General features: G+C 37.6%; 1 protein-coding gene across 2 annotated transcripts in view; it reads left to right on the forward strand.

Moving 5' to 3' along the window:
• The window catches only part of VCAN (versican), a 118,045-nt gene that overhangs the window by 39,893 nt on the left and 54,523 nt on the right, over window positions 1–23,629 (forward strand). Inside the window, exons 6-7 of one of the 2 annotated variants that reach the window (XM_081503895.1) lie at window positions 799–1,092; window positions 7,742–10,705. In XM_081503895.1, coding sequence (XP_081360021.1) covers window positions 799–1,092; window positions 7,742–10,705 — 3,258 coding nt within the window. The remainder of the gene's footprint in view (window positions 1–798; window positions 1,093–7,741; window positions 10,706–23,629) is intronic. The other variant, XM_081503896.1, reaches the window with a different exon arrangement.

A 23,629-nucleotide genomic window follows, 5' to 3' on the forward strand; every position in this document is an offset into this window, starting at 1 on the left:
GGTAACTTTGTGAGAACTGGAAAGGCAGACGGATTTCATAAGGTATCCACCCTGGGCAGAACAAGTGAAAAAAAGGGTGCCCCTTCTTCCAGGGAGACTTTTGATCTCTTTGGCTGGTTGATTGGGAGCTGATATTGGTCCTCATACATCCTCAGTCCTGCCCAAGGGCAGGTCATGACCTGCATAACTCTCAAGGCAGCCCTGTGCCTAGGACAGGAAAGCAGGAAACTGAATTCCATTCTGCCCCTTTCCCTCCCCCCTCTTCAAACCTTGGAAGTCTTCTTGTTTTTGTTTGCTTTGCTGGGAGTTAATCCATTTTGATGGCAGAAATGGATGAGAGAGTCAGAAAATTGCTATTTGATTTTAGGATAAAAAAAGAAAAATGCCCTCAAAGACATTTCAATGCAGCTTTCTCTTTCCAGCATGCAATGTTAATAAGTACCCCACAGCCTCTTTCATTGGAGAGAAAACCCATTTCCTGGACAGTAAATCAAAGAATCAATTGGAAAAGTTTGTTCACTTTAAAGAATCTATTGTAACTTTATTATCAAATGACTGCTTCTATGACCTAGGGAATGTACGTATATAAAATGAAACTCTTCTGGTGTGTGTGTGTGTTATTTCTTTTCATACATTAATATTAATAATAACAGAATTAGGTAACTGAGTTTTCTGCTGTAAATATCAGAAGATGCTTCCTCACCATGAGAAAAGAATGGTGTGCTTTTCCCCATCTCCTATAAACAGGAAAAGACTGAAGAATAAACTTTAGACCCTTTTCTCTTCTTCTTATTGCAGGTGATGTGTTCCACATCACTGCTCCCAATAAGTTCACCTTTGAGGAAGCTGGAGAAGAGTGTAAACACCAGGACGCCCGCCTGGCGACGGTGGGGGAGCTCCAAGCAGCGTGGAGGAACGGCTTCGACCGGTGTGATTACGGGTGGCTGCTGGACGCCAGTGTTCGCCACCCTGTGACTGTGGCCAGGGCCCAGTGTGGAGGTGGTTTACTTGGGGTGAGAACCCTGTATCGTTTTGAGAACCAGACAGGCTTCCCTCCCCCTGATAGCAGATTTGATGCCTACTGCTTTAAACGTAAGTGTTTGATACCTTTTAAAACATTCTAGATAAAAAAAAAAAAAAAGCTTCGAAGGCATGCAATTGATGTTCAACTAGCCATTGGAATGATTCCATGTCTTGCAGTGTGTGCATGGAATGGAAACAGTTCAATGACTCTCAAAAACAAGGAAATGAAACAGCTGATATGGTTAAAACAACAAATTAGACAAATGGTTTTTAGAGAGGATGAAAAAATGTCAGGCAAAGGCCTTAACTGTGCTGCATTGCACAGAACATGTTTCTGAGCACTTGTTTTATATTAATTGCAGTCCTTCAATGCAATTGGATTGTTGGCGCTATTATAATGCTGGGGCCAGTCATGGCTGAGTTGAATCCCTGAGTTCTGTTTTTTTCCCTCTTTGTTTGGTATCACCCTTTCTTTCAAATGGCAGAGCATTTAAATTTCAGTAACCGCAGGTAAGTACTTGGAGCTGACATGGATAATACCTAAAAATGAACCATGCTATAAGTAAAAATTTCATTTTGTATCAGTTTATTTCATACAATGGAAATATGTTCCTTCTAATGCTCTAGTATCATATTAAAGTACAGTATATGTTTTTTGGCAAGCTCTAACATAAATAGGCTACCTTCAGTTAAGTATGGATTTAAAATAACTTAAAATGGATTTGAAGTAACATTTCTCAACATTAATGATGTATTTTAATTTTTACATGTCCTTAAATTACTTTAGCACTAGTAGTCACATACCATAGTGTCATGCTTGTAGAATGCTTAATTAAACAAGCAACTAATCCAGAGTCTCACTGTGATATTTACTGTAGGATCTATATTATGCCAGCAAAACAAAGATCTGCTAGAAATTTTGGTGACCTTTAGTGTATTCAAGATGGAGCCATATTATATGGAATTAGTGAGAATTTTTTACTAAGTTTTCAATATATATATTGTTTTAGCAATACATATAGTCATCCCCTCGGTATCCATGGGAGATTGCTCCCAGGGCCCTCAGGGATACCAGAATTACTTACAATACCTATACTGTATAGTGAGATATAATATCAATGTAAGTAGTTGCCAGCACACGACAATTTCAAGTCTTGCTTTTTGTAACTTTCTGGAGTTTTTTTTGTTTTTTTTTTTTAATCAGAAGTTGGTTGAATCCTTGGATGTGGAACCCTTGGATACAGAGGGTCAACAGTAACTGAAATGAGTCAAAAATACTCTAGCTTATTTTGTAATTGGCTTCTAAATATACAGACTTTCTTCATCAACCAAAAAGACACAGAAGTGGGATATCTGAGTAATCAGGAAAATAGATGTTAGTGCAATGGAGAGGTGTAGTTTCGTATCCTGCTATCTCCCAGCTAAGATATTTCTGTTTGGATCTCTTCCTGTATACTCAACTTTCTGGGTGTTAAAGCCATGTGTTGTGTATCGGTGCAATACAAGCTGGCCATGAAAAGCCTTCGAAATTATTTGTTTTTGTTCTTAGGCCCTGGAACTACAGAAAAAGTCTTGATCATTTTCAGGAAAACAAACAAAACAACAACAATAATAGCAAAACCTTATCCCCAGAAGTAGGAAGATATCATTCTTTTAAGCCACACACTCGTAACAGTAGTTCCAGGAATATTTTCAAGTAGTTCAAGCTTTAAAATCAGTTTTATGTTAAGTGAATGGTGTGATTAAGGGAGAAAATCAAATTTTTGTGTTTGTATTGGGGAAGGGAGGGAACAGGTGGGTTAGAGAAGTTAAATTCAGGAAGGAGTTAAATTATCCAATGTGACTACCTTGTTTGTTTTTATTTTCTTGTGCTTTATAAACCTGGCACTAGAAAACTTTTAAACATTTCTGTTCTCTATGAGAGAAGAATTTCAAACAAAGCCTGTCTATAGCCCCAAAGAATTCATCCTGATGTGTTTTAAATTATTTATTTAAATAAGGAATTCACATGAATGTACAAAATAACAAGATACTTAGATTCAAGTAGAATAACCAACCACCTACTAAAACATCTGTATAAAACATGAATAAAATTTGAAAGTTTAGGTCTGCCTTTTTCTCCCTAATTCATTTGAATCTATGTAACTTGGAAATATACAACTTGCAGATATAATAGATTCAAATTTTTGTTTTTTACCCCACTTAAGCTAAAGACTAGATTCTTATTTAGTTCTTCCCTAAGACTCTACCATACTCAAAATTTATTCAGCATATAAAAGGTTAAGGAAGTTTAGTCATACATAAAAGCCTTCCTTAACCACACACAATGCCAACACCCTACTCAAATTTCGAATTCATTTTTAAAAGATTCTTTTTAAAACATATACTTTTTTTAATTTGAAAAATATTCTCAAAATGACTTGCCTGCTGTACAGTTTCCCAGAGAGTTGAGTCATGACTAAATCTATAGGGTTAAAGTTGATAAGCATTGTGATCTTAAGGACAAATTCCAAAAGTGATTTCAGGGATGTACAGCTAGTTGGTTAAGTAGAAGAATTTAGAAATATAACCATATTTTTCCTGTTTGCTTTTACCAAATGTCAAAAGTGTTTTTAAGGCCACTTCATGGTGAATAAACAATACCAAATCTCACTTTTCTATAATTCCCTCTTCCTTCTGAAGTCACTGAATAGAACATTAACAATGGCCGATGATAAATATAATTAGAATCTGTTCTTGTCAAACAGATTTGAAAAACAAGTAAATTAATGTCCTTGTGAAATAAAGTCTTCCTGCTCATTTCCCCTTGATTAAATTGTGCACTTTTCATTTTTCTTTGACCTCAGAGTTAAAGCAAGATTTGCAAAATAGAGTTATGCAGTGTTCTGAAGGCTCATCCATACTCCCCAAATTTAAGTGAATCAAAACTGTTAAAGACTCTTGATAACCTCTCATTAATATTATTAAAGATCTCCAGGAGAGGAAGATAGGGAATGTTTCCTAGAAAACTCATTCCAATATCCTATTATTATCACTCTCGGATTGTTTTCCTAATGATCTAAATCCTTTGCATTAGAATCCGAGTTCATCTTTCCTTCTCAAGTTGGGAAACCAAAATCTAAATAACAACACTTCTACTATTGAAAACAATTGTTCAGTTGTCCCTCAGTGTCTCCTTCAGCTCAAACAATTTCCTTGTTTTGAAATTTTAATTTCTAGGCCTCTAATCACCTATGCCATCTTGCTTTGAACCCTCATTGTTTTTCACATCCCTCTGTTCAGTTAAGCTTGGAGCTAGAGATAGTAGTCTAGAGAAGACTAAATAAATACCCACCACTTTCTGTGATGTCTTTCTTATATATTTGTTCACTTTTACAATTGATCTGCCCTTCTAACCCATGATCAGCTTGTTATCTTTTTGCACCCTAGATCATAATCTGACCATAGGTGTCAAAACTTATCCTTCCCTAACTGCTCTTTTTGAAATGTTTTCTGTTTATGGAATTTGAATCAGTTGGCATTCAATCACTCATAAAACTTTACACATTAGTTTGAATTCTAATCCCGCAGTTCCGACCTTTACTCTTTCTGCAGCCGTGAACCCAGAATCAACTTTTTGAATATCTAGTCATTTCCCTATAATAAAGGCAGTATGGGTGTAAGTTAAATCGACTATCGTGCTGCTAATAGGGTTTTCATATTTTATTAGGAAAATCTGCCTCGTGTCTCACAATAGAAGCACTGGAGAAGATAGTCTATAGGATATAAAATACCATAAGTACAGTGATGTGAAACATCTGTGTGGCAAACAGCTGCAAATGTTGGAAGGGAGCTTTTGTGGGGAAAGAAGCCTGCTGCTTTCCGTTGGCTTCCTCGATAATGAAGCTGAAGAAGGGACACTGGTAGTTTTCCAGGACAAAAGCTTCTCCATGTGAATTCTTCTTGTGGAGAGACACTTTCAGAAAAATCTGGAGTTGTGTTTTCACTTTTGTAATAGTCATCATTAATACACTAGTATTTATTCTTAGGTTATTTCTTTGTAGATATTTGTGTTTTTGTTTTTTTTTTTAAATTAGTTCCTTTTTTTTTTTTTTTTGGATGGGTTGAAACAAATGGCGCAAATGCTCAGATATACGAAGTTGTGATGGAAATCAGCTGTTAAGTTGATGAAAAAGTAACCCAACCCCAAAAGGAAGTCTGAGGTTTTCCATTCCAAATAGTAGAATTAATCAGCTTAATGATAAGCAGACCCTTAAACGGGGCTCTCATTAAAAACCCTTGTTCTGAAAACAAAGTCATGTAGCTTTGTAAAGGAGATTCTGAGACACACTACTCTCATATGACTATGTTCCAGGCCTAGAGGAAGACAGCACCAAACACTACAGCACCAATTGATAATGACATACAGTCATGTAGGTTTTGAAATCTGAGTCTTTCATTTTGAAAATGATATGAAAGTATTTTCATAGTACCATAGGAAGTTGCTGGCATACAGATTGGGTTGGAACATTAAGAAGACCTGATTCACAGGCCCTATTTTGGCTCTGAGGCCATTATCACCTCCTTTTAAGTGAATTTCATCAGCCATGGAAATACTCAGAGGGAAAAAGCAAAATTAGCTTTTGTGTTGTTGTTAATAATAATATGATTAAATTTTCTCTAATATGCAATGTACCAAGTGTTTATATTATGTTTCCTTGGGAACTTTCTCTGTATGTACATTTTACTGCTTCCCCAAAGAATGCAGTTATTAAACAAACATGATATTTGGCAGTTAAATGAGGTAACAGTTATGGAATTTCAGAGGATAGAGAATTGAATGAAAAGAAAAATAGTCAACCTTACTTTGGTTCCTTAAGTTGTTCATGTCAATCAAAATAGACCAAAGCTTCCTCCAGGAGATGATTGCAGAAAAAGCTTTCTTTAAAAAAGAGGGGAGGAAACATTATTTAACATGTTTTTGAAGAGTCTAATTCTTTTTGTTTTGATTGTTTAGTTTTGTTTTAAGATAAAGGGATAAATAGTGACAGGCTAAAGAATTTTTAAATACAGCATAATGAAGTGGTCACCAAGTTTTTGTATAATATTAATGAATCTGGGCTTTAAAATGGTCTAGGGAATGAACACAACTAATAATAGCCCATACCAGACCAAAAAAAATGAGGAATCTGTTACAGCTCAAGTCTGATTTACAACAAAATCACATCGTCTTATCATTAAATTTTTTAGATAGGCTTTATTTATCAGTTTTAAGTTCACAGTAAAATTTAGTGGAACATTCAGAGATTTCCCATATTTGCCCTGTCCGCACTCATGCATAGCCTCTCCCATTGTCAACATCCCCCATCAGAATAGCACATTTATTAGACCAATGAACCCACATGGACGCAACATAATCACTCGAAGTCCGTAGTTTACATTAGGGTTCACTCTTTGTGTTGTACATTCAACATTTGGGTTGAATTTGGACAAATATATAATGACATGTCTTTGCCATTCTCTTATCACACAGAGCAGTTTCAGTGCCCTAATATCATTAAGTTTTGACAGAGTAGATGGAGCTCAAAAGTAATCAACCAGTTTTGTCTTCCAAGGACTTTGGTTTGGGGATTATCAAGATATTATAGATACTACAGATATTACAACTTAGCAAAGCAGTGACCACAGATGTCCTCAGATCAGTTCCTTCTGAGTCTAGTGGCAGTTTTTGATTTTTGAAAATCTTGAGTATTTTTAAAAAGACAAAATCTTTATGTGCCTAACTACTGCATTTTCTTTATGGTGAGATGGAATCCTATCTACAACGCTGTCATTTTTATATACAACTTAAATTTCTTTAAACAGGCCAGGCCATTCTCTGTAAATCTAGAGGCGTTATAATGTAGCATTTTATGATGACATGTTACTTTTTATTGCCTGAGCCCATTCTTTCTGATGCTCGGGGTTGTTTCCAGTGATTTGTAATTACAGAGCTAAAATATATCATGCGGGTACTTTACTTCCTGTTCTCCGTTTGCATTTCCTGCTGAAAGTAAGCCTGGACCCAAGACTCGTAAGAGTTATAAACATAACGTGTAGAACATAGAACAAGATGTAGAACTACAACAAATGCCAAGCAGTCTCTGCCAGAGGCATTTTAGTGTTTATTACAAACAAGGCTACCCTGTAGAGTTGAAAGGAACATGAAGACAAATGTCCAACACCTGGGATCAAGCAACAAGTGGTGTTAAAACGTTTAATATCCTGTTTTTATGAAAGCTTCCACATTATGGACCATGTAATCGTTGATATGTAGCTCGGGTACATTTGATGTGGCTTTTTTGTTATTTTGCAATCTGAGGCACTCCCTCTCCCTGGAGACATTATGTAGCTAGAGACAGAGGCCTCCAGAATAGTAGTATTGATTTCTCCTACCAAACTTCAAGTTGGTGCTGTAGTTTCTGAGAAATAATGTACCTACTGTTTCCAAACTCTGCATTTGTTGTTTGAACTTCTTATCTGAAAACTACATAATATTCATGTTCGTTAACTAAGAACAGTCTTTTGTGATGATTAAATGTTTAGTTTCTGACTTTGGGTTAAGTATAGTTTTTAGACTTCTCTCCATCACAAAACACTTTTGGGTCACTCCAAATTACACACAGCACTTAACAAACACTGGACGTACAACTTTTTATTAGTGACTTGTCTAATCAACTCTTTGAAATTATTTTTCTAGCTAAACAGAATATATCAGAGGCTACAACCATCGAACTGAATATGCTTGCAGAAACTGTCTCACCCACTTTATTGGAAGAACTACAAATGGGACCAGACAGAACTACACCAGTCGTCCCTTTAATCACTGAATTACCTGTCATTACAACAAAGTTCCCTCCTATAGGAAATATTGTCAATTTTGAAAAGAAATCCACAGTTCAACCTCTAACTAGTACTGACAGATCAGCCACAGAATCACTCCCACCTGATGGAAGTATGAAGAAACCTTGGGATATGGACTATTACTCACCTTCTGCTTCAGGACCTCTTGGGGAGCCAGACATATCTGCAATTAAGGAAGAAGTCCCCCAAAGTATAACTGTCATCTCCCATCATGCTACTGATTCATGGGATGGTGTGAAGGAAGATCTACAAATAAAAGAATCAGTTACACAAGTTGAACAAATAGAAGTGGGTCCCTTGGTAACATCTATGGAAATCTCAAAGCACATTCCTTCTAAGGAATTCACTGTAACTGTGACACCATTTGTATCTACAACGATGACCCTGGAATCAAAAACTGAAAAGAAAGCAGTAAGCACAGTCTCTGAATCAGTGACCACAAGCCGCTATGGATTCACCTTGAGAGAAGATGATGGTGAAGACAGAACATCTACAGTTAGACCAGGTCAGAGTACCTCGGTCTTTAGCCAAATACCTGAGGTCATTACAGTGTCAAAGACTTCAGAAGACACTACTCTCAGTCAACTAGAGGATGTGGAGTCAGTCGCAGCATCAACGATTGTTTCACCTGACGGTGATGCGTCATCCATGGACCACAGGCAAGAGAAAGAGACTCATGGTAGGATAACTGAAGATTTTCTTGGCCAATATGTGTCCACCACACCTTTCCCCTCACAGCATCATACAGAAGTGGAATTGTTTCCTTATTCTGGTGATAAACGATTAGTCGAGGGAACATCCACAGTTATTTATCCCACTCCACGAACAGGAAGAGAAAGAACAGAAACACTGAAACCAGCAATGAGAACAGTTGCTTACACCAATGATGAAATACAGGAAAAGATCACCAAAGAGTCATTTATAGAAAAAATAGAGGAAGAAGACTTCTCTGGAATGAAGTTCCCTACAGCTTCCTCAGAGCAAATTCATCACACAGAGTATTCAGCGGGAATGACTAAATCTTTTGAATCCCCAGCACTGATGACAACGACAAAGCTAGGTGTGACCCCAACAGAGGGAACAGGTGTGGAGGAAGACTTTACAACTCCAGGTGGATTAGAAACAAATGGCTATCAAGACACCACAAAGTATGAGGAGGGTATTACAAGAGTGCATTTGATCCAGAGCACTTTAAATGTGGAGGTGGTTACTGTGTCAAAATGGTCATTGGATGAAGATAATACAACATCGAAACCTTTAGGGCCCACAGAACGTGTAGGCTCTCCAAAATTGCCCCCTGCCTTAATCACCACCACGGGAGTGAGTGGTAAGGATAAAGAAATCCCAAGTCTTGCTGAAGATGGAAGAGATGTATTCACTCATATCCCAGGTAGTACTCAAAAGCCACTAGAGGAGTTTACTGAGGAAGACACAACCGACCATGAAAAATTCACAGTTAGATTTCAGCCAACTACATCAATTGCTACCACAGAAAAGTCAACTTTGAGAGATTCTACAACTGAGGAAGGAGTTCCACCTTTTACAAGCACAGAAGTCCTAGTTATTCATGCAACCATAGAGGGAAGTGCTTTGGATGAAGGAGAAGATATGGATGTCTCTAAGCCTTTATCTACTGTCCCTCAATTTGCACACCCTTCAGATATGGAAGGATCAACTTTTGTTAATTATAGTAGCACCCAGGAGCCTACTACTTATGTAGACACTTCCCGTACCATTCCTCTTTCTGTAATCCCCAAAACAGAATGGGGAGTGTTGGTACCTTCCATTCCATCAGAAGGTGAAGTTCTAGGTGAACCCTCTCAAGACATACGTGTCATTAATCAGACTCACTTTGAAGCCTCTATTTATCCTGAGACTGTACGAACAACAACAGAAATGACACAAGAAGCAAAGCGAGAAGATTTTCCTTGGAAAGAACAGACTCCAGAAAAACCAGTTTCTCCTCTCAGTTCTACGACTGACACAGCCAAGGAGACAACACCACCTTTGGATGAACAAGAGAGTGATGGGTCAGCATATACTGTCTTTGAAGACAGATCGGTGACCGATTCTGACAGAGTCTCAGTTTTAGTAACAACTCCAATTGGAAAATTTGAGCAGAGTACGTCTTTTCCACCCGGTGCGGTCACCAAAGCAAAAACAGATGAAACGGTAACGCTAACACCAACCACGGGGTCCAAGGTATCTTTCAGTCCATGGCCTGAACAAAAATATGAAACAGAAGGTACCAGTCCAAGGGGATTTGTATCTCCTTTTGGCATCGGTGTTACCCAGCTTATAGAAGAGACCACTACTGAGAAAAGAGAGAAAACATCCCTGGATTATATTGATTTAGGCTCAGGATTATTCGAAAAGCCCAAGGCCACAGAACTCCCAGAATTTTCTACAGTTAAAGCCACAGTTCCAAGTGACATCATTGCCGCCTTCAGTTCAGCGGATAGACTTCACACACCTTCAGCCTCCACTGAGAAGCCGCCTCTCATTGACAGAGAACCTGATGAGGAAACAACCAGTGACATGGTAATCATTGGAGAATCAACATCTCGTGTTCCTCCCACTACCCTTGAGGATATTGTAGCCAAGGAAACAGAAACAGATATTGATAGAGAATATTTCACAACTTCAAGTACTTCTACTACACAGCCAACAAGACCTCCCACTGTGGAAGGCAAAGAAGCCTTCAGACCACAGGCATTTTCTACTCCAGAACCCCCAGCAGGGACAAAATTCCACCCTGACATAAATGTTTATATTATTGAGGTCAGAGAAAACAAGACAGGTAAGTCTTTGCTTTCTAGACATACCAATCAAGGCAATCAGCATTTTATCTTGAAAATTACTTTTGAAAAAAAAAATATCAACATGACAAATCCTGCCATTAGAAGATAACTGGAGTGTGAAAAAATTCTGTTTTAGCTTCATATATTGTGTATTTGTACATGAATTGGAAGAATATGTTAAACAGTTTGGAAGAATGTTAGATATGATTTTATTTTAAAAGTCATAAGAAGGCCTGCTTTGTCATCTAATATAACCAAATCATCACTGTTACATCACTTCAGAACATGCAGAATAAGATGTTTTAATTTCAGTGTCTTTCCATGTGTTACTACTCAAGTGTAGTACTAGACTGTGTTAACATTTCATTGGTCTTTTAACTATTAACCTTCAGTACTTACCCTGTGGACAGCTAAAACCGTATTGCATATCCCTAGGGCTGATAGAAAGACATCTAAAGGTTTGTTTTGGTTTTTCTCTTCCATGATTTGCAGGTTTATTATGCAACTTGTGGGGTGGGTACTAGGTATGCAGTTTAAATGTTATTTTAAAGAAAGCTGAACATATTTTCAAGCTGTTGTACTTGGATATTTTCATTAAGCTTTAAATATTTAGAACAAATAAGGTCTAGTTCAATTCTAGGAAATGCTGTAGTCTATTTTATCAAATACAATTTCAGAAAGTGGATTACCTCTGTTCCCTAAAAACACAGGCTGTAATGTTATTTATTTTGTGATTTAGTTATAGGAATATTCATGGTGCCTTTTATTCTGCTGAAGTATTTTATATATCTCTCTGACAAAATTCTTAAAAGCTGTCTCTTTACATTGACTAATACTTGCAATTTTTATCATTACACTTAACTTGTTCCTTCTTAAAGGTCAGTACACTCTATCTTCCAAATTTGGTAAGCTGAATTGCGAATACATGTTATATGCAGTTCAATAGATCTATTCAGGTTTGTCTTTTTTTAATTTAGAAGTTAAGATCATTGGTTTTAGTTAAGTTGCTGTATTTTAGTTTTAGTGTGTGGATTAGAGGAATAAATGCTCGTTTTTCCTTAACCTGGCTATGAGAAGTCAAGCTAGAAGAATGTTTTTTGAGAGGTTTTTTTCTCTTACTCTTGGGCTATTCCCCTAGAGGTGTCATTTTTTGTAAGAAGGATGCGATGCTCATGAGCCTGCTCAGGGACGCACTTGTTGGGAACACGGGTGGCTCTAATGTCGAGTCAGCTGGCTTCCAGTTAGACGGTAATTTGGCCTCTACCACCCAGAACTTTCTCCATATAAAAGCTCTTGTGAGACAGTGAATAGCAGAGAAGAGAATACACTCTCAGAGTATTGACATTAATCTCCACTTTCCAATACAGTTGAATGAGGTCAGAATTGGAGCATTATTTTCCTGTTAACGATGCTGTTTCTTGGAAACCATATTTCTTCTCTCCTACATTGCTCTTCTGCCTCTTGTAATTGAAGATGGAGAGAGAGGACAGGCTGCCAAGTAGTGGGAATGAGGATTGCTGTTAGTAGGGCTGGAAAAGTGACAAGAGGATATTACTATGAAAAAGAAAGAAATGAAGAGAAGCTTAGGGATTCCTATGAAGGCTTACTTTGAGAATTAAAAAAAAAAAAATTCTTGAATGACTAACTATACAAAAGTTTTTCCCAACTTAGATTACTCTCGTGCTAGTGTAGATACTATGTTGAATCAAATGGTAGATAAAGCAGGAAAACATGTTCTGCATTTAAAAACTCTTCTAAATGGGAAACTGTGCATTGAGGTGAGGGTAATCAAATTACCAAACGGGAAAACTGAAACTCAATCTCCCTGGAAGAATTGGCAGTCATCAGAAAAAAAAAAAAAAATCTAAGTTTATAAATGGCTACTTGAAATGGAGAGTCTGAGTAATTTAACTCATAAACCATTTATACAAAGTGTGTATTTTAATCTGAATTGTTAACTTAAGTCAGCTGGATCTGGGAAACACAACTAGGTATTTCCTCCTGTTTTTTCTACCTTTTTTTTAACTTTTCTTGTTTTCTTTTTTCTTTTATTTGGACTTTAGTCCAAATAACAATGCTGTGTTAGTTTCTGCTGTAGAGCAAAGTAAATTAGCTATACATATTCATCTATCCCCTCTTTGTCACCACAGAGTGGTGAGTAGAGTTCCCTGTGCTATACTTATCTATTTTATACACATAGCAGTGTATATATGTCAATCTCACTTTTAAAACCTGTGACCATGACTTGCCTTCAAACTAATTTCCGTTCAGCATTGATAACAATGGGCCAGAAAGGAAAGGGACTACTTGTTTATCTTCTTTGGCAGGGGGTTCCAGGGAGTGGGGTGGGGCGTGGGGGCTAGGGATGAGAATAGAACATGTATCTATCTATTAACTCCCTCTCTCCATCTCTCTCTTTTTCTCCCCTGTCCCTGCATCTATCTGTCTTTTCTGTATGCTTTATATATGCCCTTCTTAAGACTAAAAACACTGTCTATTGTCTTGATATGACAATGAGGATGATGGCTCAGGTCTAACTGCTTATACTCATTTTATTTGTTTTCTATGAGAAATTTAATTTTTCAAGCATTTTTCACTTTGGAAAGGGAAAACCCGAGAGCAGATGTTAAATTAATGAGTTTTAAGGCAGGTGTACATTAATAAGGAAAAATACATATGTGCCTGGAAAACCAACCTTTTTATGTATCAAGGCACATTTTTCCAAACTGGAAAATCCTTGGTACATGTAGAAATTTGTATAAATCTATTCAAAAACATAAAATTGACCTCTACATGTACTATATATTCAAGTAAGCAAAAATACCACCCATGTTACACTAAACCAAGGCATTCATACTTTTTTTGCTGCTCTCAGCAAGTCACATAAATCTTGATTTTTTAAAAAATTTTTACTAGTATTAAACAAAACACACTATGCAGGACACGTTTATGTTCTATTTGCTCAAATGGATCTTAATAGCAACTTAGGGTGCTGTTGCCAGAGGGCAACTGTAGTTAGCAGTTAAAAAAATCTGAAGGAACTTTTCAGCTCATAAAACTTTTATGAGCTGAAAAATGCTATAGGGTGTGTTTAACAGTGGTTCAGGGGATACTGAAAACATGGCTCCTGTCTATTTCAGAAGTAATATGCACACCTGCACTTTGAAAAGTTATTGAAAGGTTTTCTTTGTGAACATGTGATGGCTCAGACGGTAATGAATTTGCCTGCAATGAAGGATATACCCAGGTTCAATTCTTGGGACAGGAAGATCCCCTGAAGAAGGGAATGACCACTCATTCCAGTATTCTTGCCTGGAGAATTCCATGGACAGAGGAGCCTGGTGGGCTACAGTCCACAGGGTCACAAAGAGTCAAACATGACTGAGTGACTAACATACACACACACACACACACACACACACACACACACACACACACACACGAAGTCTATAGAGTTTAAAGGCATAGGAAGACTTAGCTCAATTCTGGACTCTTTCCCTTTTTTAAAAGAATGCTCCTCCTTGAAATCATCTGAAATGCCATAAATTAGGGTAACAGGATTATGAAAGTTTTTAAAAGCTAGTACACTGTAATTTTAACTCAAAGAATAATTTAGAAGTCTACAGATATTAAATGTAAACATTATTATGCAAATGCTCATGGTTATAACGTTAAAATAAGTGACTTATCAGTGGTTTTTTTTTTAAACAAATTCATGTAAACTGCCTATTACTTGTCAGACTCACTTGGTACTGTTTGCTGGTCAGATGTTCTTTTTTGCTAGTTTTATCATCTCTAGCTATCCAGTCTAAGTGTAAGACAGGTATTAAGCCAATATGAATCTAAAATGATAATGCTGCTAAGTCGCTTCAGTCGTGTCCGACTCTGTGCAACCCCATAGACGGCAGCCCACCAGGCTCCCCCGTCCCTGGGATTCTCCAGGCAAGAACACTGGAGTGGGTTGCCATTGCCTTCTCCAATGCAGGAAAGTGAAAAGTGAAAGGAAGTCAGACGCTCAGTCGTGTCCGACTCTTTGCGACCCCATGGACTGCAGCCTACCAGGCTCCTCTGTCCATGGGATTGTCCAGGCAAGAGTACTGGAGTGGGGTGCCATTGCCTTCTCCGAAAATGATAATAAATATAAAATATCGATGAAATGGCATTAAGGATTAATGAGGTTTTTGAGAAAAATAATTTTGGCCTCTAGAGTTTATTTTGCTCGGTTTCCTTGTTGAGAATTATGGTACTTTATTGCTTACATCATTCAGAAATAATTCCCATATGATTAATCCCATCTGCATTTTTCTTTGTATGTTTGAGAAATGTACATAGAGCTAAAGATTTATTTTCTGAATATGATGCTGTTGAGGAGACGGTAAGGAATAAGGGTCGTTAGCTCTGAGTATAGGATATATCTGGGTAAATGCCAATATTTATACCATCGAATGCACAGTCATCAGTTTTTAAAAAAGTAATGTTACCCAACATAACCTTATATAATTTTTTAAATCACATTTTTCATTTTTATAGAATTTATTATGTAGAACTCCTTTCAGATTTTTAATTATAGGATCAGATTCCTTTCTTCAGACAAAATCTTATTCAGGGTCTCCATATTTTGAGCACATAAAAGAGTGGCTGTTCTGGTTAGTGTTTGAGGGGGGATATTAGGAGCCCCACTTTCTTGGGGCCCCTCTCTCATCCCCAGTGGTAGTTTCTAAGGTAACATGTATCTCAGAACACAGCTAGAAAGAGAATGAGATCATTTGGGTAATTCAGAATAGAGCAGCAAAAAATACACTCATTTCTGAATGAATTGATTTTTTTTTTTTAAGTAAAAACGTGTTTTAAATTGGTCTCTCACTATATGGGCTTTCCTTGTGGCTCAGATGGTGAAGAATCAGCCTGCGATGCAGGAGACATGGGTTCGATCCCTGGGTGGGGATGATCCCCTGGAGAAGGGAATGGCAACCCACTCTAGTATTCTCGCCTGGAGAAGTCCATGGACAGAGGAGCCCAGCTGGCTGCAGTCTATGGGGTCGCAAAGAGTTGGACACGACTGAGCAACTAAGCACACACACAGTTTTCACTACATGTATGTGTATATCTCACTATAATGATACACATTTATTAACATTTACCTTTGGATAACTCTACATGATTCTGAATAAAACAAATTAAGCAAATCTAACTTTAATCTTATTGATAGCTATATGTATTCAAAATTATATATATTTCAGAGTATGTGCAGAGCAAAATCATCAAGCATGCACTTACAGCTTGATATTTTCAGACCACTCTTTATATATTTTATCATGTTGAAAGTGCAGCAGATGGCAGACAGAGGCACACTGGGTCTGACACTTTGGTACTAGTCTGAGTCTTGGCACTCCTTGGAGCATTTTTGCAGTGAGGCAATTCTCTCCCCTGATGAACTCACAGGAATAATGACTCCCTGTTGGCTCAGGTGCTGCTCTGTCCGTCAGTTTCTGAAAGGACATAGACTCTGGAAAGACTGACTTCTCATTGGCATTCTATTGGTTTAAGAGGAGATGGCTTAGATTTCGTTTGCTGCTAATAAGAGGCTCTGTGTATGCTATTCAGATACCTGCTATGGCAGGAGAACAGCATGCTGAAACCAGTAGCTCTGTTTCTGGGCTGTTTCTCTCCTGCAGAATTTTGGAGCACATCCCTGAAAGTGGATGGGGCAGGTGCCTACACACTTGAGTGGTTCCCTTTGCTGGGCTCCAGCTGTGGCTCCCTGCCAGAGAAGCACATGTTTTTTTTTCCCCCTGCAGGGAATTAGGATGGCTTCCCTCATTCCTCCTTGGCCGTCTAGAAAAGGACTGAATTCTTCTATTGGTAAAATAATGAAAAAAAGAAGAGACTGTCTCTTTTCCCTTCATTTCTATAGTAGGAAAAAAAGAATTGGCCTTAATATTTTTAAATTATTAATGAGCTTAACACTACACTACAGATCAAAGCTTACCTTTTTACCAAGTCCTTCTAAGTGAAATATTTTGTATGTGTAACACATACACTCGCATAAGACACACATACAAAACACATAGAATCTCTAACCTTTAAATGCTCGATAAATATTTCATTAACCCAGTAAACTCCAGAAAATCTTGAAGACATTAAAATCGTGTTTCTCACAGGTTGAGGCTTGCTAATAAATGAGATGTTCTGTAGATGGGTAAAAGGAGCTTTGTTGTCTTCTTCTTAACATGAACCATTGCCTGTTCTTTTTGAAAATGGCACTTGCAATTACAAGTTGCCAGTATCAAAGCTACTATTGAGGTGGGGCATTAGCCAAAGACAAATGCCACCTAGTCGACATTAGCAGCGACCTTGAGAGAAAAGCACACACTGTCTTCTAGTAGAGTAGTCAGTCAAGGGTTACCCTCAGGTGAGGCTATAACATGCTGTGTCCTTTAACAGAATCAAAAGGGACACAAAATAAGTGTAAACCATAGGCCCTGCTCCCAAAGCCTTTAAATGCTTTTGAGGAGGCTATATTAACATAGTCAAATGTAATAACAGTACAGAAATGCATAATTACACACTAAGTATGAGATACTGACTAAATGGCAGATAATGTCAATGAAGAAGAAATCAATGAAGGCAGGGGATTCAGAAAATATTCATGAGAAGGATGAAATATAAGCTGGTTCTTGTTGGAAGGGTAAGATAAAAAACAAATTACTGAAAACTCGTTATTAACCTATTGCTTCACAACAGACGCTCACCAGTTGGGCCAAGGAGCCCCAAGTACTATCAGGCATTTTTCTAGACAGGACTTGAATGACAGAGTGGCACCCCGATTCAGAAGATGGATGCCTTCTTAGGATTCACCTAGAGGCCTGTACAGATTCATGGAAACTTCGGGCAACTTCCTCAGGAAGGACTGTTCTCTCACCTTTTCCTATTTTTCAATGATTGATACATTTTGATAAAGAGAGCATCATCTGTAAGTTAAGTACATTTAGCTTTTCAAAACACGTCCCATGATGTATCATGGTTCAGAATTACACATTTGTAAAATTAAATGACATAAAACTACTTTTTAGAGTGGGCTGCATGCCCTAAAAGGTGATTTAAAGTTTTATAATATCTTAATTCAAATGCAGTTTGAATTAGCAGTATTACAGAAGTAGGTGATGTAAGTTGGGGAAGCTACAATCAGTCTTTCCTTTGATTCCTGGCAATGTGGACCCAGGAATTTCTTAAATTTTCTGTCAGAATTTTTTGCCAGTAAAATGGATGTAGTAGTGATTATTGTATAGAAAGAATAGTTCCTAAATTCTGATATGTACTCTTTTTTTCCAAATCACAAGGATTATGTAACAAAAGATGACTATATATATACATATACACACACACATATAGGGATCTTCCCAATCCAGGAATCGAACCCAGGTCTCACCACATTGCAGGCAGATTCTTAACCAGCTGAGCCACAAGGGAAGCCCAAGAATACTGGAGTGGGTAGCCTATCCCTTCTCCAGCAGATCTTCCCAACCAAAGAATCGAATCGGGATCTCCTGCATTGCAGGTGGGTTCTTTACCAACTGAGCTATACATATATGTATGTATCCAAACATATATCAATATACATGTATTCAACAAATAGTCATATAATTGCCATTCACTAAGTACTATACTAGAACTGGAGTTTTGAAGCACACTCTGTGATATTCTGAACGTCCATGGATAGGTAGTTGATTTGATCCATGGGGTACAGTTCGATGGAGTGGAAAGAGCCTTTGGAAACAGACTTTGGTTCATGGTCACCATTGTTATCTGCCACCTATTTGATCTTGGGTAAATTGCTTGATTGCCAGAGGCCTCAGCTGTTATAATAGTAAACATATGTGCTAATACTCCAAACTCACCAGATCACTTAAAAGAGAAGGGTATCTCTTGCTGGACTTGAAAGACATGGTGGCAGGCACATCGCACATTTAATCCCTCCTAAGTGACTAGAGGGCACCAAGCACAGTAGAAACGAATCCCTTTCAGCTACAGCAGTTTCATTGTGAACTTAGAAATGTAGGAAAATGTAGACTGCCTTGTATTAAATATGTTAAAAATGCAATTACCTTAAAATCTGAGATGATTTATACCACAGCGAGACAAATATAATTGTACTCTAGTATCTGTCTGACTGCAAGAGCTTGTTAAAATTTTAATCATCTATGGATTGTGTTTGTCTAGGGTGATGCCATTTTGGGTGCAAATCAGAAGCAGCTGCAGCCCTTATTTAAATTTTAAATATAGTTATAGTATTGATTCTATACTATCATCATGTAGAACTCATTAACTTTCTGCTCTTTTTCATGTGTGAAAATTGGACTTGTGATTTTTGATGGTTACCAATTTAATTTTTTTCAAAGCAAAGATCTTTTCACAAATTCTTTATAAATTTTTCCAGGTGCTGGGCCAGGCCTCTTCTTGCATATTCATAGAAAACATGGGCATTCCCTGCTGTCTTTTTGTTGTTGTCAAGGAAACCCCCTAGTTCTCTACACAGGGATTACATTCTTCTTTCTTAATAGCTCTTAGATCATTCATTTGTGCAGTGAATAAAAAATGTATTCACGGGCCCAGACAGTGTTCAGAACTTTTGGAGGGGAGGGGTGTAGCTAAGGGGAGAGACGTGTGGTGAGAGGAGCAAAGGAATAAAAGAAACAGAAGAAGAAATGCTCTGTAAAGGTTTCATTTTAATGAGGTAAAATGAAAAAATAATTTAAATGCATTATCTTTTTTTGTCAGTTTTAAAATTTATTTGAAAAATTTATTACACTGAACCTCAGTGAGGCCGTTTGTCACATATATAAAAAAAAGAAGCTGGTTAATAAATGACTTTATTGATAGAAAGATTCCAAGAATGGGGCTCTGGTTGAGGGGGCAGGGGAATATTTTTTAGTGAAAACTTGTATATTTTGTTTTTCGTTTGTATGGAAGTACTTTGATTTTTTGATAATGTATAAATAAATTTTTCCATAGATAAGTTAAAGTAGGAGATTTGAAACTGGAAAGAAAGAATCCCTTGAGTGAGAGGGAAAGTTTAATTGTACTTCAACAATCTGTGTCTATGAAAGCTTGACATATTATGTCACAGTACTGTACCCAGACCTGCTTGCCCCCAGTATGTAATCACATTACATACCTTGTCTGGCTTCTAGTGACTTCATCTTTTCATCTTACACCACAGTTTTCCTGGCATCTCACAGGGTCAGTTAGTTTCTTTGGCCATATGCTGTTTGGAGTAGGTTTGGGTTTCTCTAAGTTGAGAAAGGGAAAAGAAAACAGACCAACGTATGCTTCTGTAGAGTACAAAGGGATATACTATCGTTACCATCTTTTATTACGTTGTGATCTTACCTTGCTCTGCTTTCTAAGGGAGCCATTTCACTCTCTGAAGATAAAACATTCTCTGCCCATCTCTTCACACTCACTCCCAGGAAGTATTTTAAAAGCTTGTCGAAATAAAGCCATTCAATCAAGCTACTCTGTGGCTGAAGCGAATGGAAGTCACTCAGCCATGTCTGACTCTTTGCGACCCCATGGACTGTAGCCCACCAGGCTCCTCGGTCCATGGAATTTTCCAGGCAAGAGTCCTGGAGTGGGTTGCCATATACTTCTCCAGGGCATCTTCCTGAGCCAGGTATCAAACCCGGGTCTCCCGCATTGCAGGCAGTCGCTTTACCATCTGAGCCACCAGGGCTAGGGAAAGGAAAATAATGTCATTCATAGCTTAGTTGGGAAGGCAACTTGAAATAACCAATAAGCAAGAAGAGTATACAGTAAAAGCTAGTTGCTTGCTTTAGTAAAAAGGAAAATAGAGGTAATATGGGTGTGAGTTTGAGCAAACTCCAAAAGATAGTGAAAGACAAGGAAGCCTGGCTTGCTACAGTCCTTGTGGTCTCAGATTTGGACACAACTGAGCAACTGAACAACAATAGCAACAATGAAGTAAATTAATATAACAGACAAAGGCTCAGAATCAGCCTCACAGGAAACTCTGGGCATTCATCCTCTTGCTGAGCAACCATCCATGTTGCCCAGGAGGCCACAGAACAGCACCAACCAGGTATCAGCACCTGACCGATAGTGATGCCATTCTGTGCAGGGGTTTGAAGGAGCCCCAGGAAATCTCCCAGTGCATAAATTCTGCTCATGTTGCTTCTCAACCTTGGCTTTATATCAGAATCACCAGGGAGCCTCCATATAAAAACATCTGCTTCCCCATCCTCCACTAGACAACTCAAATCTGAATTTCTAGTGGTGGGGCTCAGGCCTTCATATTTTTTGTTTCTTTTCTTAAATTTACCTTCTTTTTTTAGTAGTAGATGTCTGTATTTTTAAATGCATGTGGTCTTTCTGCCTGGCAAATGTTGAACCCTACAGTAAAATAAAGGCTTTCTGACCTTCAGACAGGGGTTGAAATATAGACATATACCTGGGGAAGGGGCTGCTTTCAACCTCTGCAAGTTTGAGTTGTATTTTATCAGTTTTAAGGAGGAAAAAAAAATGTTTAATTTAGTCTCCCCTAAGTGAAATGGTGGTCTTTATCACATTTTGGGAAGGGTAGCTTTTCTCACACATGTTAAATGAATCTTGGCATCTGTAAGGAAGGAAGAAAATAGAATTAACTATAATTGAAACATATGTTTTTTAACATTTCAGAGTAATTGTAATTGAATCAAAAGTGATCGTGAGGGGTGGAGAATGTATCTTGAATTACATGGACCTGCATACCTCACATTGCCATATCCATATTACTTTCTCTCTATCAACATGGAAATTAAAAGGAAATACATATGCTCATGGCTTAAGAATTCTTTTGACTATACTGACAAAGTGAATTTGTTCATTATATATTTCCACTTGAGAAAAATACTGAGTATTGCCCTGAGATAAACCTATATGGATTCTATATTTGGAAAGGAAAAGAACGATAAAAAATAATATTGAGACTATGCCTACCTACTTAGATTATCTGATTTTCGTAGCCATAGAAGTCTTTAATATTTGCGTAATCTGTGTCTCTTTTAGTTGTGTCTCAGAATTTGAGCTATTATTGCAGCCAAAAACCACTTTCTTCAGTACCAGAAAAAATGCAGATATTTCAAAGAAAGTGTCAAAGTAGTAAATGTAAATGTTTCCATTCTTGATGATAAATAACTATGTAGACATTCTTTCAACTAAATTCCCAAAGAGAAGCTAAGTGGCTAGAAATTGGAGAGCTTTACTTTCACTTTAATGACGGAACATAGAAGTTAGTAGGGAAGGTGAGACAAGTATATAATAACCACTAGTGAATTTATAAATAAGAAACAATATGACATAAGTCCTGTGGCATACAAATTAAAGACACAACTAGACAGACTGGAGGAATGGAGACTTCAGCTGGATCATTCATAAATGCAGAAGTGAAGCTCCAAGGAGGGTTTATGAAGCATTCCAAGTTTGAGGGAAGAGGATTCTTGTTGAGTAGAAGTGTGAGTTGAGAATGAAGAGGATATCGAGATGGAGGCATAGATTCTGTGCATCCAACTCAGAGATGCAGAGAATGAGAACAAAAAGTGAGAGGATGAGGATAAATGTGAGGACAGTGATGGAGCTGTTTGAACATGCTTTTGAAGAGGTCAGTTGGAAGAGGTAACTTTTGAAGAAGGGAGTATTGTAATTAAAACAAAATGATGTTTGGTAAAGTTCAGTTTAGTAGCTGTAATTTGAGAGCTTAGAAGAAAGTATTGAGATACACACACACACACACACACACACACACACACACACACACACACACACACATATGAGGGGCATTTGTTTTACGTATGTCAAAGCGTTTTACCTAAATTTTAAATCCATGATTTTGAACAAAGTATTTTTCTGGTGTTGGGCATCTAGTCATTATCTGTCATCTATTTATCTATGAAAAGCTTTGACAATCATAGGAAACTAACATAAAAAAGATAAGAAAAGTAAGTACTGCCCAATAATTGGTTTTTGTCATTTGCTCTGCTTTCAAGGAAACATTTACAAACTAAAATAACCTGCCTTCTTTTTCATATAGCTCTTTATCTTACTGTTCAAAAATGCTTGAAGGGCCCAAAATTACTTGATTAAGCTCTCCAGGAAAGCCCTTACCCTTTAAAAATTGGGAGTTAGGGAGTTCCTTCGGCCTCTTGTACCACACTCAGTGGTAACTCCTTAAGCGCACTTAGAGCAGATGACTGTATCTAAACACATTCTTTCCACTTGAAAGAACAGCATTATTAGAGGATTATCTGAAGCTGGGGAAAGAGAGGATTCCCATTTATCATCCCCATAACATGTCTGCCTCAAAAGTGAGGCCATCAGAAATGCTTATATTGTTTATTACGCTTTCTGGGTGTAAAATTCATGAATTGAGAAATATTGAGCTCCTTTCTCGGCAAGCAGGAGCTGTCAGTGTCCAATAGCATGCATGGATGGTGCACCAGATGAACCTCAGCTAGCAGAGCTAACAGGGAGACACGGGTCACGGAATCCAATCTTGATCTCCTGGCCTCTAGTTTAATCTCTTACCTCTGGAGGGATTGGGCATTGATCTAAATATCACGTGATTTTCAATTATTAAAGTAATTTAAGCATACGAAAACAACTGACAAGTTTTGGGGAAGATATTTATGTCTTGATCACTAATGTCATTTTTTTTTTTCAACATCCTGAGTTGGCACCATTTTTAGTGTCTCAAATTTTGAAAATGTTGGGAAATTTGGAACGTCTGAGACAACCTAGTTGAAGGGCACATTAGGTAGTTTTCTTTGCTTTACAGGGTGGCAGCTAGCATTTTATTTTAGTTAAGAATATATCAATGGTTAATGAAATTGAAGCATTTGCTTATATCTGATTAGATTATATTAGATTAT

Source organism: Giraffa tippelskirchi, chromosome 6 (genome assembly GCF_054371585.1).
Source record: "Giraffa tippelskirchi isolate mGirTip1 chromosome 6, T2T-mGirTip1v1.2.pri, whole genome shotgun sequence".
NCBI lineage: Eukaryota > Metazoa > Chordata > Mammalia > Artiodactyla > Giraffidae > Giraffa > Giraffa tippelskirchi.